At 41.2% G+C, this 13,375-nt stretch overlaps 1 protein-coding gene across 22 annotated transcripts in view; it reads left to right on the forward strand.

The window, feature by feature from the left end:
- The window catches only part of CACNA1C (calcium voltage-gated channel subunit alpha1 C), a 638,552-nt gene that overhangs the window by 593,508 nt on the left and 31,669 nt on the right, over positions 1–13,375 (forward strand). For all 22 annotated transcript variants that reach the window (XM_054526646.2, XM_054526654.2, XM_054526660.2 and 19 more), the window contains 4 exons: positions 1,137–1,228; positions 10,804–10,969; positions 11,607–11,734; positions 12,708–12,804. In XM_054526646.2, coding sequence (XP_054382621.1) covers positions 1,137–1,228; positions 10,804–10,969; positions 11,607–11,734; positions 12,708–12,804 — 483 coding nt within the window. The remainder of the gene's footprint in view (positions 1–1,136; positions 1,229–10,803; positions 10,970–11,606; positions 11,735–12,707; positions 12,805–13,375) is intronic.

Here is a 13,375-nt window from a genome sequence, read left to right on the forward strand (position 1 = left end):
CCTCTCCCTCCTCTTCCATTTTCTGAGGCCCAAAAAGCCACAGCAATTGGAACTTTCCCCAAATGGATCTCCTGTAGGTAACAGGAGAATGTCCTGGTACAGAATACACAGCCCAGAGAGCCTCCCTCCCCGAGGCCTGGGTTCTGCTCTTGGTAGAGGAAAGACATTCTCGAGTTATGCAAGGGGCCTCAGGACAGACACAGCCCCTTCTCAAGAAACAGCAGCGAGGTGTGTCTGTTTGTGTCCAGCACCCCTGTTGTTTGTGTCCACGTCTGATGGGCCTGAGAATTACCCCAACCAGATTCATTTGAAGCTAATGGCTGAGAGGGAGGGAGGGAAGAAGGAAGCAAGGAAGGGCCAAATGAACACAAGGTTCACCGCATCAAACGTGCAGCAGTTTTCTGGGGCCTCCCCTCCCAGGTGCCCACTGCACCTTTCACCGCAAACCTAGGGGTCTCCATTCCCATCTCGGGGCTCCAGCTTGAGGTCCCAAGGCCAAACTTGGCAGGGCGCCCACACTAGCCCAAAGCGCTTCCTTGGCCGCCCCTTCAGGAAGTCCCCTACGTGCTCATCGCAGAAACACCCAAGATTCAGTTGCCAAAACCGTTTGAGACTAAAAGAGCTACCTTGATACCTGATAAAGGTGGCAGTTTCTAAGATAAGCACAGCTTTAAAAGACCAGGAAAAAAAAGCGATTTCAGGAATGCATTAAGCTTGCCCTAGCCTCAGATCACTCACTCCACATCACTCCAAAATGCAAGAACTAAATTTGAAAGAGTGCTTGGACATGCAGAACTGAAATAGCAAAGAAAATAGCGCAGTGCATCCTGTGTCCTGTCAGAAGCAGGATCCTGGTCCCAGCATCCACTGCTCTCAGCCCCAGCTCCCACTGGGCTGCAGGGACCTTCCTGAGGCTGTGGGCACTTTGATTCTCATGCTTGTCCAGTGTAGGGATTTGGGCTCAGGGGCTGGGTGGGGCAGCAGGTGCTTGCCAGGTTGCATGGGAAGACTGTTCAGCTTGTGGCAGCCAGTTCCAGGGACACCTGAGACCCCTGAAGAGACCATTGAACAATGGTGGGAAATTAGGACGCTCTCTGTCCACAAATCACTGAACACCTCTTCCTTCCCTCTCCTAGGTGTTTGGGAAAATTGCCCTGAATGATACCACAGAGATCAACCGGAACAACAACTTTCAGACCTTCCCCCAGGCCGTGCTGCTCCTCTTCAGGTGGGTCCCTGAGGACATAGGTGCACAAATACACACACCTGCATGGTGCCACACTGTGGCCTGGTGGTGGAATGAAAGGGAACTGATTCCCGGGGAGTAGGAAGGAAGAGGATGTGTGCTTGCTCTCTGCCTGACAAGGAGGCCAGTGGGTCCATTGTCATTTATGATAACTTTCCACACAGCAACCCACTATGCACTGGCACACCTGCCGGAAACCAGACAAAACCATTAGGGGAGCAAAAGTCACAGGCTAAAAGCAGCCTGGCTTGGAATCTGAACAGGCCCAAAGCCAACCTGCCGACATGCTTTGTGACCTTGAGTGAGACATCTAACTTCCCTGAACCTCAGTTTTCTCGTCCAATAAGTACAGATATCTATCACTATACCAGCACCTGTGCCATTTGCCGTGCTGGGCGCTTATGTCCACATGCACTGGGCGTCATCCTCATTTAATCCTCAACACAATACTAGCAAACTGAATCCAACAGTACATGAGAAAGATGATACACCATGATCAAGTGGGTTTCATTCCAGGGATGGTTCAACATATGCACATCAATAAATGTAAGACACCATATTAACAGAATGAAGGAAAAAAGACCCACATGATCATCTCAATAGATGCAGAAAAAGCATTTGACAAAGTTCAGCATCCTTTCATGATAAAAACTCTCAACAAATTAGGCATAGAAGGATTGTACTGCAACACAATAAAGGCCACGTATGACAAGGCCACAGCTAACATCGTACTTAGTGGTGAAAAGTTGAAAGCTTTTCCTTTAAGATGAGGAACAAGACAAAGATGCCCACTCTCACCACTTCTATTCAACATAATACTACTGGAAGTCCTAGCCAGAGCAATCAAGCAAATTTTAAAAAGTTATCCAAATAGGAAAGGAAGAAGTGAAATTTTCTCTGTTTGCTGATGATACGATCTTATATATAGAAAATCCTAAAGACCACCAAAATCTATTACAACTGATAAACTAATTCAGTAAAGTTGCAGGACACAAAATCAACCCACAAAAATGAGTAGCATTTATTTACACTAACAATAAACTATCTGAAAGAGAAATTAAGAAATCAGTCCCTTTTACAATAGCATCAAAAAACTAAAATAAAATACTTAGGAATAAATTTAATGATCTAAACTGAGAACTCATAAAACATTGATAAAAGAAATAGTTGGTGACACAAATAAATGGAAAGATATCTTGTGTTCATGGATTGGAATAATTAATATTGCTAAAATGACCATACTACCCAAAGCAATCTACAAATTCAATGCAATTCCTATCAAAATGCCAATGTCATTTTTTATGGAAATGGAAAAAACAATCGTAAAATTCATATGGAACCACGAAAGACCCTGAATAGCCAAAGCAATCTTGAGCAAGAAGAACAAAGCTGGAGGCACCACAATGCATGATATAAAAATCTGTTACAAAGCTATAGTAACCAAAACAGCATGGTACTGGCATAAAAACAGACACATAGAGCAATGGCTCAGGAGAGAAACCTGAGAAATAAACCCACTCATTTACAGACAGTTGATTTTCGACAAAGGTGCCAAGAACACACAGTGGAGAAAGAACAGCCTTGTTAATAAATAGTGTTGCCAAAGAGAAAAAAGAGAATTACTTTCAAAATCATCATTAGCATTAGACTTCTCATTAACAAAAGTATATATGTAATAGAAGACAATGGAATAATATGTTCAAAATTATGAGGAAAAATGTATTTTTGAACCTCGCCCTCTAAATACAGTCTAATCAGCACTCAAGTAGTCAAGCAAAATAGAGACATTTCCAAGTGTTTAAGGACCCATAAAGTTTACTCCCCAACATAAGTCTTCCTTGGAGCAATTACTCAGGCTGTACTTCCACAGAATGAAAAATGAATCAAAGAAACGGAATGAGCAGAGTAATGATATGAGTAAAAAATAATGAAGTTTATAGTTATGAGTTATGAACAAGGACGTTATAAAGTTTATATAAAGTCTAGATACTTGTTAAGGGGAAAATGTACAAAACCTTAATGACAATTTGAGAGTAATATTTTATGTTATCTCTACAAGGTAGGAAGTGAGGTGGTAGAAGAATGAGAAACATGAAACCATGCTAAGATTCTTCTCTTGTTTGGGGATAAGAATAGATACTGTTTAATTCTGTACATAACTAAGGGAAAAGTGTGTATACATATATATGTTAAAGATTTAAAGGTCAATCACTAAAAAAATAGAAATGGAATGTATATATTCTAAACTACTAGAGGAAAAAAATGGATGGATAAAACTTAGCAATTCATCAAAAGGAAGGTAAAGCAAAAGTAGAAAAATAAATAAATAAAACATGGAAATTAGAATAATAAAATGAGATGGCAGGAATAAGAACAAAGATAATAATTGCTAAACTTATTGAGCTAAAGTTCACTATTAAAACATAGATACTCTGATGTTGGCTTTAAGAAATCTAGCTCTAGCCTGTTTATAACAGATACAGTAAAACAAAATGGCCTAAAGGAAATGAAAATAAAAGGATGGAAAAACGAATACATGTAAGGCTCACAATGTAGACGTAATAATAGCAGTAGCAGAAGAAATAGAATTCCAGGTGAAAGGCATTAAACAAGACAAAGAGGGATTTTATATTGATAAAAGGTATAATCCATCAAAAATATATAACAGTCATAAAACTACATGAGCCTAACAATATAGTTTGGAAATGTATCAATTACATACCAATAGAAGTATAAGGAGAACACACACACACACACACACACACACACAAACACACACACAGTAGAAGATTTAATACAGGTAGAGCATGACAGATCAAATAGACCAAAACAGAAAAAAGGGTAAAGAATATCTAAATAATACAATTAACAGACTTGAACTTATAGATTTATACTCAGTAAATGGCCAAAAAAACACATTCTTTTTAAACACCTCAGAAACATTCACAAAAATTAGCCAAGATTTAAGTCACAAAGAATTTAACAAATTCTAAAACTGCTCTTACTTTGATATAGCAAAATTAGAAATTAGCCATAAAAACAAAAACCCCTCCAAATTCTATTTAAAAATTTGGCACTCTTCTTAGTAACTCAAAGCTGAAACTACAATCTACAGTCATGCACCACATGATGACATTTCAGCCAATGACAGACTGCCTAAAATTATAATGGAGCTGAAAAATTCCTATCACCCAGTGACGCTATAGCATCATAACGCAGCGCAGTGCCTTACTCAGGTGTTCGTGGTGCTGCCAGTCATATAAAAGTGTGGCACATACAATTATGTATAGTACATAATATTTGATAATGAGAATAAATGACTGTGTCACCGGTTTGTGTATTTACTGCACTATACTTTTATCATTATTTTGCAGTGTACTGCTTCTACTTATTTTTTTTTAAGTTAACCGTAAAACAGCCTTAGGCAGGTCCTGCAGGAGGTATTCCAGAAGAAGGCATTGTTATCACAGGAGATGAGAGCTCCATGCATGTTACTGCCCCTGAAGACCTTCCAATGGAACAAGATGTGGAGGTGAAAGACAGTGATGTTGATGATCCTGACCCTGTGTAGGCCTAGCTAATGTGTGGGTTTGTGTCTTAGCTTTTAACAAAAAACTAAAAAAAAAAAAAAAAAGTTTAATATAAAAAAACATAAAATAAGGATATAAAGAAAAATGTTCTGTACAGCTGTACAATGTGTGTTTTAAGTTGCGTTATTACAAAAGAGTCCAAAAGTTAAAAAAAAATTAAAAAGTTTATAAAGTAAAAATGTTACATTAAGCTCAAGTTAATTTATTACTGAAGAAAGTAAAGCACTTTTTATAAATTTGTGTAGCCTAAGTGTATAGTGTTTCTAGTCTCCAGTGGTGTACGGTAGTGTGCAGTCATGTCCTAGGCCTTCACATTCACTCACCACTCGCTCACTGCCCCACCCAGAACAACTTTCAGTCTTGCAAGCTCCACTCTTGGTATGTGCCCTCTACAAGTGCACCATATTTAAATATTTTTTACTGTTCCTTTTTTACTGTTCCTATTTTTACTGTTCCTTTTCAGTGTTTAGATATGTTTAGATACACAAATACTTAACCATTGTGTTCCAGTTTCCTGCAACATTCAGTACAGTCACATGCTGTATAGGCTTGTAGTCTAGGAGCAGTAGGCTGTACCATAGAGCTGAGGTGTGTAATAGCTATGGCATCTAGGTTTGTGTGAGTCCACTATATGCTGTTTGCACAACAGAATTGCCTAACCATGCATCTCCCCATTGTTAAGTGACACAGGACTGTACTTAGAAATGAGAGCCAGAGCTCCATATCTTAAATGTATGAGATGCATCAATCAGCACCAAAGAAAAAATTCAGAGCCTAAAATTTATTTATTTATTTTAAAAGATGTATATTAAATAAGCTAATAGATGGGGAAAAGAATAGTAAAATAATCCCAGAATATGAAGGAATGCATTTTTTAAAATAAAAGCATAAATAAAATATGGATTTTATCAATAAACCCTAAAGCTGATCCTTTGAAAAGACCAATAAACAGACAAACCATCAAATCCAATTTTTTAAAAAAACACAACAACATCAGAAATGCAAAAAGCAACATAATTACAGATGTGGAAGTGATTTTTAGAATGATAAGAGAATTTCATGCCTCTGTTTTGTGGCACTTCAGAGGTGATCATCTACTTCAAGATGAAGCAGAAGGTCTCCTTCCCAGCCAGTGGCTGCCAGAAACTCATTGAAGTGGACAGTGAATGCAAACCATACCTTTTATGAGAAGCATATGGCCTCAGAAGTCGCTGGTGCCACTCTGGGTGAAGAATGGAAGGCTTATGTGGGTGGAATCAATGGTACAAATGACAAGCGAGGTTTCCCTATGAAGCAATGTGTCCTGACCTGTGGTTGTGTCCACTTGCTACTGCATACGGGGCATTCTGTTATAGACCAAGGAGAACTGCAGAAGGAAAGCACAGATTGTTCAGGGTTGCATTGTGGGTGCCAATCTGACTTCTTAATTTGGTTTTTGTAAAAAAAGGATGGGGGAGAGAGAAAGATATTTCTAGACTGACTGATACTACTGTGCCTTTTCACCTGGGGTCCAAAAGAGATGGCACAGTCCAATAACTTTTAATTCTCCATAAAGATGATGTCCACCAGTGAGTAAGCCCCTAAACAAAGGATGTCAGGAACCCAGGACCAAAGCACCCAAGACTCGGCATCTTCTTACTCCACATGTCCTGCAACACAAATGCTGATGTATTGCTCTGAAGAAACAGAACACTAAAAAAAAAATAAGTAAGGCCAGGTGTGGTAGCTCACACCTGTAATCCTAGCACTTCAGAAGGCTGAGGCAGGTGGATCATGAGGTCAGGAGTTCGAGACCAGCCTGGCCAAGATGGTGAAACCCCATCTCTACTAAAAATACAAAAATTAGCCAGGCACGGTTGCAGGCACCTGTAATCCCAGCTACTCGGGAGGCTAAGGCAGGAGAATTGCTTGAACCTGGGAGGTGAAGGTTGCAGTGAGCCGAGATTGTTCCACTGCACTCTAGCCTGGGCGACAGAGCAAGACTCTGTCTCCAAATATAAGGAAGAGGTTAAACAATATGCTAAACTTTTGGCCAAGAGAATGAAGGAGACCAAAGAAAAATGCCGGGAACAGATTTCCAAGACATGGAGTCTATGCTCACTGAGAGCTTCTGAGTCTATCAAAAATAAGATTTTCACCAAGCATGGCAGCTCACACCTGTTATCCCAACAACTTGGGAGGCTGAGGTAGGAGGATCAGTTAAGACCAGGAGTATGAGACCAGCCTGAGCAACATAGCAAAACCCCATCTCTAAAAATAAAAAATAAAAATATTAGCCAGGTGTGGTGCCATGTGCCTGTAGTCCCAGCTACTTGAGAAGCTGTAGCGGGAGGATCACTTGGGCCCAGGAATTTGAGGTTACAGTGAGCTAAGATGGCTCCACTGCACTCCAGCCTGGGTGATGAAGTGACATCCCATCTCTAAACACATACACACACATACACACACACACACACACACACACACAAGATTTTTCTAAGAGTAGCAGACAAATAATATCAGACTTTAAAAAAGAAGACAGAGAACATCATGAACAAATAGGCAAATATATTTGAAAACCTAAATGAAGCAGATGCTTTTATGTAGAAAATAAGAATTATAAAATTATCTTAAGAATTAAAAAAAAAAACAACTACAACAGAAATTGAAAAGGTAGTCGAAAATTTAGCCTTTGAAAAGGCCCAAGATTCAATATTTTTATCTGTGAGGTCTACCAGACTATCAAGGAGTGGATCATTCCAATGTTATATAAACTTCCCAGGAACAGAAAGATGTAGAAAACCTCTTCACTCACTCCATAAGACTAATATAAAGCTAATGCCAATGAGAAAAAGAGAAAAAAGCAAGCAGTTATAAATATGAAAATATGTACACATAACTGTCATTGTTTGCAGACAACAGGCTAATTCAAGTAGAAAATCCATGCAAATTAACTGAAAACCCTTTATGACAATAGAATTAATAAAGTGGAAGATTAAAAGATTAACAAAGAAAAATAATTGCTTTCCTGTACTGGTAATAACTAATTAGTAAATGTAATAGACAAGATCTTATGCTATCACTTTTTCAATATTATTATTTTGTAACTCTTACCCAATAAAATCAGACAGGAAAGGCCAGGCGCAGTGGCTCACGCCTGTAATCCCAGCACTTCGGGAGGCCGAGGCGGGCGGATCACGAGGTCAGGAGATCGAGACCATCCTGGCTAACACGGTGAAACCCCGTCTCTACTAAAAATACAAAAAATTAGCCGGGCGTAGTAGCAGGCGCCTGTAGTCCCAGCTACTTGGGAGGCTGAGGCGGGAGAATCGCTTGAACCCTGGAGATGGAGGTTGTAGTGAGCCAAGATTGCGCCACTGCACTCCAGTCTGGGGGACAGAGCAAGACCCCATCTCTAAAAAAAAAAAAAAAAAAAGACGGAAAAATAAATCAAAGGATAAGAATTGGAGAGGAAGAAACAAAATTAAATGCCAAAAAATTGATTGCCTGTGTATATATATACAAGAAAAATTACAGAAAATTGCTAAAAGGAGAGTTCAGCAAATATTCTGTAATATTAAATCAATTGTATTCCCTCTATATCAGCAGCAAATGGATATAGCTTTTAAAATATAATGTTGAAACTATACCATTTTAAATGTACAACAAAATAAAAGGAGAGAGATGCCACATTTCTGGCCAGGAGACTTAATATCATAAAGATGTCAGGATTCCCCAAATTAATTGATATCTTAATGCAATTCTAATAAGACTCCCAACAGGATTACTCATAGAGCCTCAAACTGATTCTACGGTGTCTATGGAATAGAAAAGGACACTGAAAACCAAGACAAATGTTGAAGAACAACAGGTTGGAAGGATTCCTGCACTGTGAGAGGGCAGGACTTACTATAAGCCAACTTACTATGAAGACAACACAGTACTTCTGTACCAAGATAAACAAATAAACCTGAGGAATGCAATGAAAGGCTAGAACAAGACCCACACACCTACGCAAATACAACTTATGGCAGAAGAAATATTTCAATTAAGTAGGTAAAGATGTACTATTCAATAAATAGTATTAACAAAATGACTTATCTATACAGAAAAAAATAAAAGCATCTTTCTACCTCATATCAAACATGAAAATAAATTTCAGGTTAATAAGTTATTGTGGAAAAACAAAACTTTAGAACCTTTGGAAGAACATAGAAAAGAATGTCTTTATGACCTAAAATAGAGAAGGATTTTTTAAACATGATGCAAAAAGCACAAAACATGGAGGAAAAAACTATAAATTTGACCTCATTGAAACAAAAAACTTAGATTCACCAAAATACACTGTAAATAATACCAGAGACAATCCACAAATTGGAAGAAGATCTTTCTGATGCAAATAACTAACAAAGGGTTAAGAATAGACATGAAACCACCATGAGACTCCACCTTACTCCTGCAAGAATGGCTGTAATTTAAAAAATAAAAAATAATAGATGTTGACATGGATGTGGTGAAAAGGAAACACTTTTACCCTGCTGGTGGGAATGTAAACTAGTACAGCCACTATGGAAAACAGTATGGAGATTCCTTAAAGAACTAAAAGTAGATCTACCATTCCATCCAGCAATCCCACTCCTGGGTATCTACCCAGAGGAAAAGAAGTCATTATGTGAAAGAGACACCTGCACACACACATTTATAGCAGCACCATTTGCAAAATGATGTAATGGACTTTGGGGACTTGGGGAAGGGAAGGAGGATGGTCAGGGATAAAAGACTACTGCTTGGGTGATGGGTGCAGCGAAATCTCAGAAATCACCACTGAAGGACTTGTCCGTGTAAGCAAAAACCACCTGTTCCCAAAAAACTATTGAAAATTTTAAAAAAGAATAGAGAATAGAGTATCTTTTTTTTTTTTTTTTGAGACAGAATCTTGCTCTGTCACCCAGGCTGGAGTGCAGTGGCACTATCTCGGCTCAGTGCAAGCTCCGCCTCCCGGGTTCACACCATTCTCCTGCCTCAGCCTCCCGAGTAGCTGGGACTACAGGCGCCCGCCACCACGCCCAGCTAATTTTTGTATTTTTAGTAGAGACGGGGTTTCACCATGTTAGCCAGGATGGTCTGGATCTCCTGACCTCGTGATCTGCCTGCCTCGGCCTCCTAAAGTGCTGGGATTACAGGCGTGAGCCACCACACCTGGCCAGAGAATAGAGTATCTTAAGCCCTACAAACGAACAAGAAGACAACCTGAATCAAACGAGCAAAAACATGAACATGCAATTTAATGGAAGATAAAATTTAAATTCTCAACCCACTGATCGTTTTATAACCAAATTAAAACAGCAATGACATATTATCTCACACAAATTATATGAGCAACATTTAAAACAATTCACTAATGAACTGATGAGTTTGTACAGTAGTGTCATTTCTCCTACACTGGTAATAGGAGTCTAAGTTGGACAAACCCTTGGAGGTCATAGACTATCTAGTAAAAATGAAGACACATGTACTTTAACTGGCAATTCCACTTCTAAGTGGATACCCAAGATATAAATCTGCATGTTTATTGCAGTGTTATTTGTACTAGTAAAAGAAAAAAATGAAAAATCTAAATGTTCCTTAACAGGACAGTGGATTTTTTTACGGTAAGTTCATAGAGCATACTCCTATACAGCAGTTAAGGTGAATGAACTGGAACTAAAATACATCCAAAGGGCTAAGTTTCAAAAACATTGCATGGATTGCAGAAACAGCAAGTTTTCAGAAAAGGTGCTATTTGTTACTGTTTATATAAAATTTGAATAATGCTATGTGTTTCATATTTAGCAAACATATCAGAGCATTCAGGGAATGATGAACATCCAGTTCATTTTAGTAACTCCCTCTGGGGAAGGAGGAAAGGGACAGGTGGGGAGGGATGCAGAGGGCCCTCCTTGGCGTCTGTAGCAGGGGCTGCATGAACTGGTTCTCCCTCCCCTCCAGGTGTGCCACTGGGGAGGCCTGGCAGGACATCATGCTGGCCTGCATGCCAGGCAAGAAGTGTGCCCCAGAGTCCGAGCCCAGCAACAGCACGGAGGGTGAAACGCCCTGTGGCAGCAGCTTTGCTGTCTTCTACTTCATCAGCTTCTACATGCTCTGTGCCTTCCTGGTAAGCCAAGGGGGAACTCAACAGCCAGCAGCCATGAGTGCCCAGTTCCAGGGCAGCCTGAACCCTCCATCTCTGCAGCTCATGGTCAGGGCAACCCTATCAGAGGAGCTGGCTTGGGAAGACTAAGTTGGCAGGAGTGTCCAGCCACATGGAGAGAAAGGCAGAAAGCCCTGGGCCAGAGTGAGCTCCACCAGCATCTTGCTTGTCTGTTCTCGGCTCTTGTCATGGTGGCATTGTCCCAGAGGACAACGGGGACATGTGGGGGCCTGGAAAGAGCTGTACTTTTTTGGCATCTTGCTGAGGAGTGAGGAAAAGGGGATAAAGTCCCCTCTGTCCTGCATCTTGCTGAGGAGTGAGGAAAATGGGATAAAGTCCTCTCTGTCCTGCGCAGCCCTGCCCAGCAGCTCGGTAGGAGGGAAGCTGTCTAGCCCACATGTGGGTTCATCACACACAACTCTCAGGGAAGCTGTGTCAAGTTTATGTCCAAGAGACCCAGGTTCTCAGTCTGGTAGGACGGATTACTGGTCTTTAGAAATGTTGGCTTCTGCCATCAGGAGGCCCCAGCTGGCAAGGGGGTTCCAGAGGCAGGTGTGTAGGAAGGTCTTCTCACAGCACCTCATTGTACTGTTCCCCACAGATCATCAACCTCTTTGTAGCTGTCATCATGGACAACTTTGACTACCTGACAAGGGACTGGTCCATCCTTGGTCCCCACCACCTGGATGAGTTTAAAAGAATCTGGGCAGAGTATGACCCTGAAGCGAAGTAAGTTCCCAGAGGGAAATCCTGATTCCCCAAGCTGAGAGAGGGTATAGCTGACCATACCTGCAGGAGTGGCTCAAGGTTGGCCAACACTGGGTGGATCAATTAGAAACACTGGACTGCATCAAACCCTAGGGTGAAAGGTCAAAGGCCAGCAGGAGGAGGCCCGGCACCTTCAATTAAGTCAAGAATATATCTACTAGGTTGGGTGGGGTGGCTCACACCTGTAATCCCAGCATTTTAGAAGGCAAAGGTAGTTGAATCACTCAAGGCCAGGAGTTCAAGACCAGCCTGGCCAAAATAGTGAACCCTATCTCTACTAAAAATACAAAAATTAGCCGGACATGGTGGCACATGCCTATAATCCCAGCTACTCGGGAGGCCAAGGCATGAGAATTGCCTGAACCCGGGAGACGGAGGTTGCAGTGAGCTGAGATCACACCACTGCACTCCAGCCTGGGCGACAGAGCAAGACTCCATCTAAAAAAGAAAGAAAATAATATATCTACTATATTCAGTTGAATGGAAGGATAGGAAATTCTAGTATCAGGAATAACTAGTAAGTGTTCAAGTTAGGATAGGTAGGGCCAGGGAAAATCTTGACTCCATTCCCGCTTCTGGTCTAAAGATCAATCACATTCGGCTGACCCTCAGTAAATACCTTTTGGTCAGAAGGTTAGTTCATTCAATCAGCAAGCACATATTGAGAATTTTGTTGCACTGCTAAAATCCCTTCCACCTTGAACATAGTATGGGCAGAAAATTATTCATTAAAATCTAAATACGTGTATATGTATATTGGTTTGGGCTGTGTCATGCAATTCTGCAACTCTGTACTGAGTGTGACTAAAGGGCTACCACACTGTGCAATGTTGCCCATATGAGTGGGTCCTACCCCTCAGGTGCATGCGTCCTGGGCTGCTGGCAGAGACCATGGCTCTCTGATGCCCTGTCCCTCCTCTCCTTCCTCTTCTAGGGGTCGTATCAAACACCTGGATGTGGTGACCCTCCTCCGGCGGATTCAGCCCCCCCTAGGTTTTGGAAAGCTGTGCCCTCACCGCGTGGCTTGCAAAGTAAGAGATAACTGGGTTCATGGCAGGAAGAGAGAAAATAGGGGAGGTGAAGTGCCCATTTCTTGTGATCCTTTAAGGGAATGAACATACTAGTTTATGTGCCTAATGATTACATTTTAAGGGTCCTTCCAGCTCTAAATTCTCAGACTCTATGAGGGAATAACGAGTGAATGCCTCCTGTCCTACTGAGCCAGGGACCCAGTCCTGGATAAAGGACTTGTTCAGTCCATCCCACTGCACCATCCGGGCATCCTGGGGTGGGAGACTTCCCAGCCTAGACTAGAGGGGTTGGGCATTCTTTTCCCGGAGTTGGAGGGCCATTAGAAAGCCCAGGCATTGACTTCAGGGGTCTGTGAGTCCTAAAATTGTACAAAAATCACTAAAATAAAGTTTACCAGGGAGAGGATTTCTCACTTTAATCAGATTCCTTAGTGAGACCATGACCCAAAAAAAAGGTGTTGTTTCCATTTCTCCCCTCCTCTCCACCGTGGCCATTCTGCGCTCCTTGTTGGGGCAATAATGAGCTGACAGACAGCTGGGGGAAGGGAGACCAGAGGGCTGGAGAGAGAAG

The sequence above is a fragment of the Pongo abelii genome, chromosome 10 (assembly GCF_028885655.2).
Source record: "Pongo abelii isolate AG06213 chromosome 10, NHGRI_mPonAbe1-v2.0_pri, whole genome shotgun sequence".
Lineage (NCBI taxonomy): Eukaryota > Metazoa > Chordata > Mammalia > Primates > Hominidae > Pongo > Pongo abelii.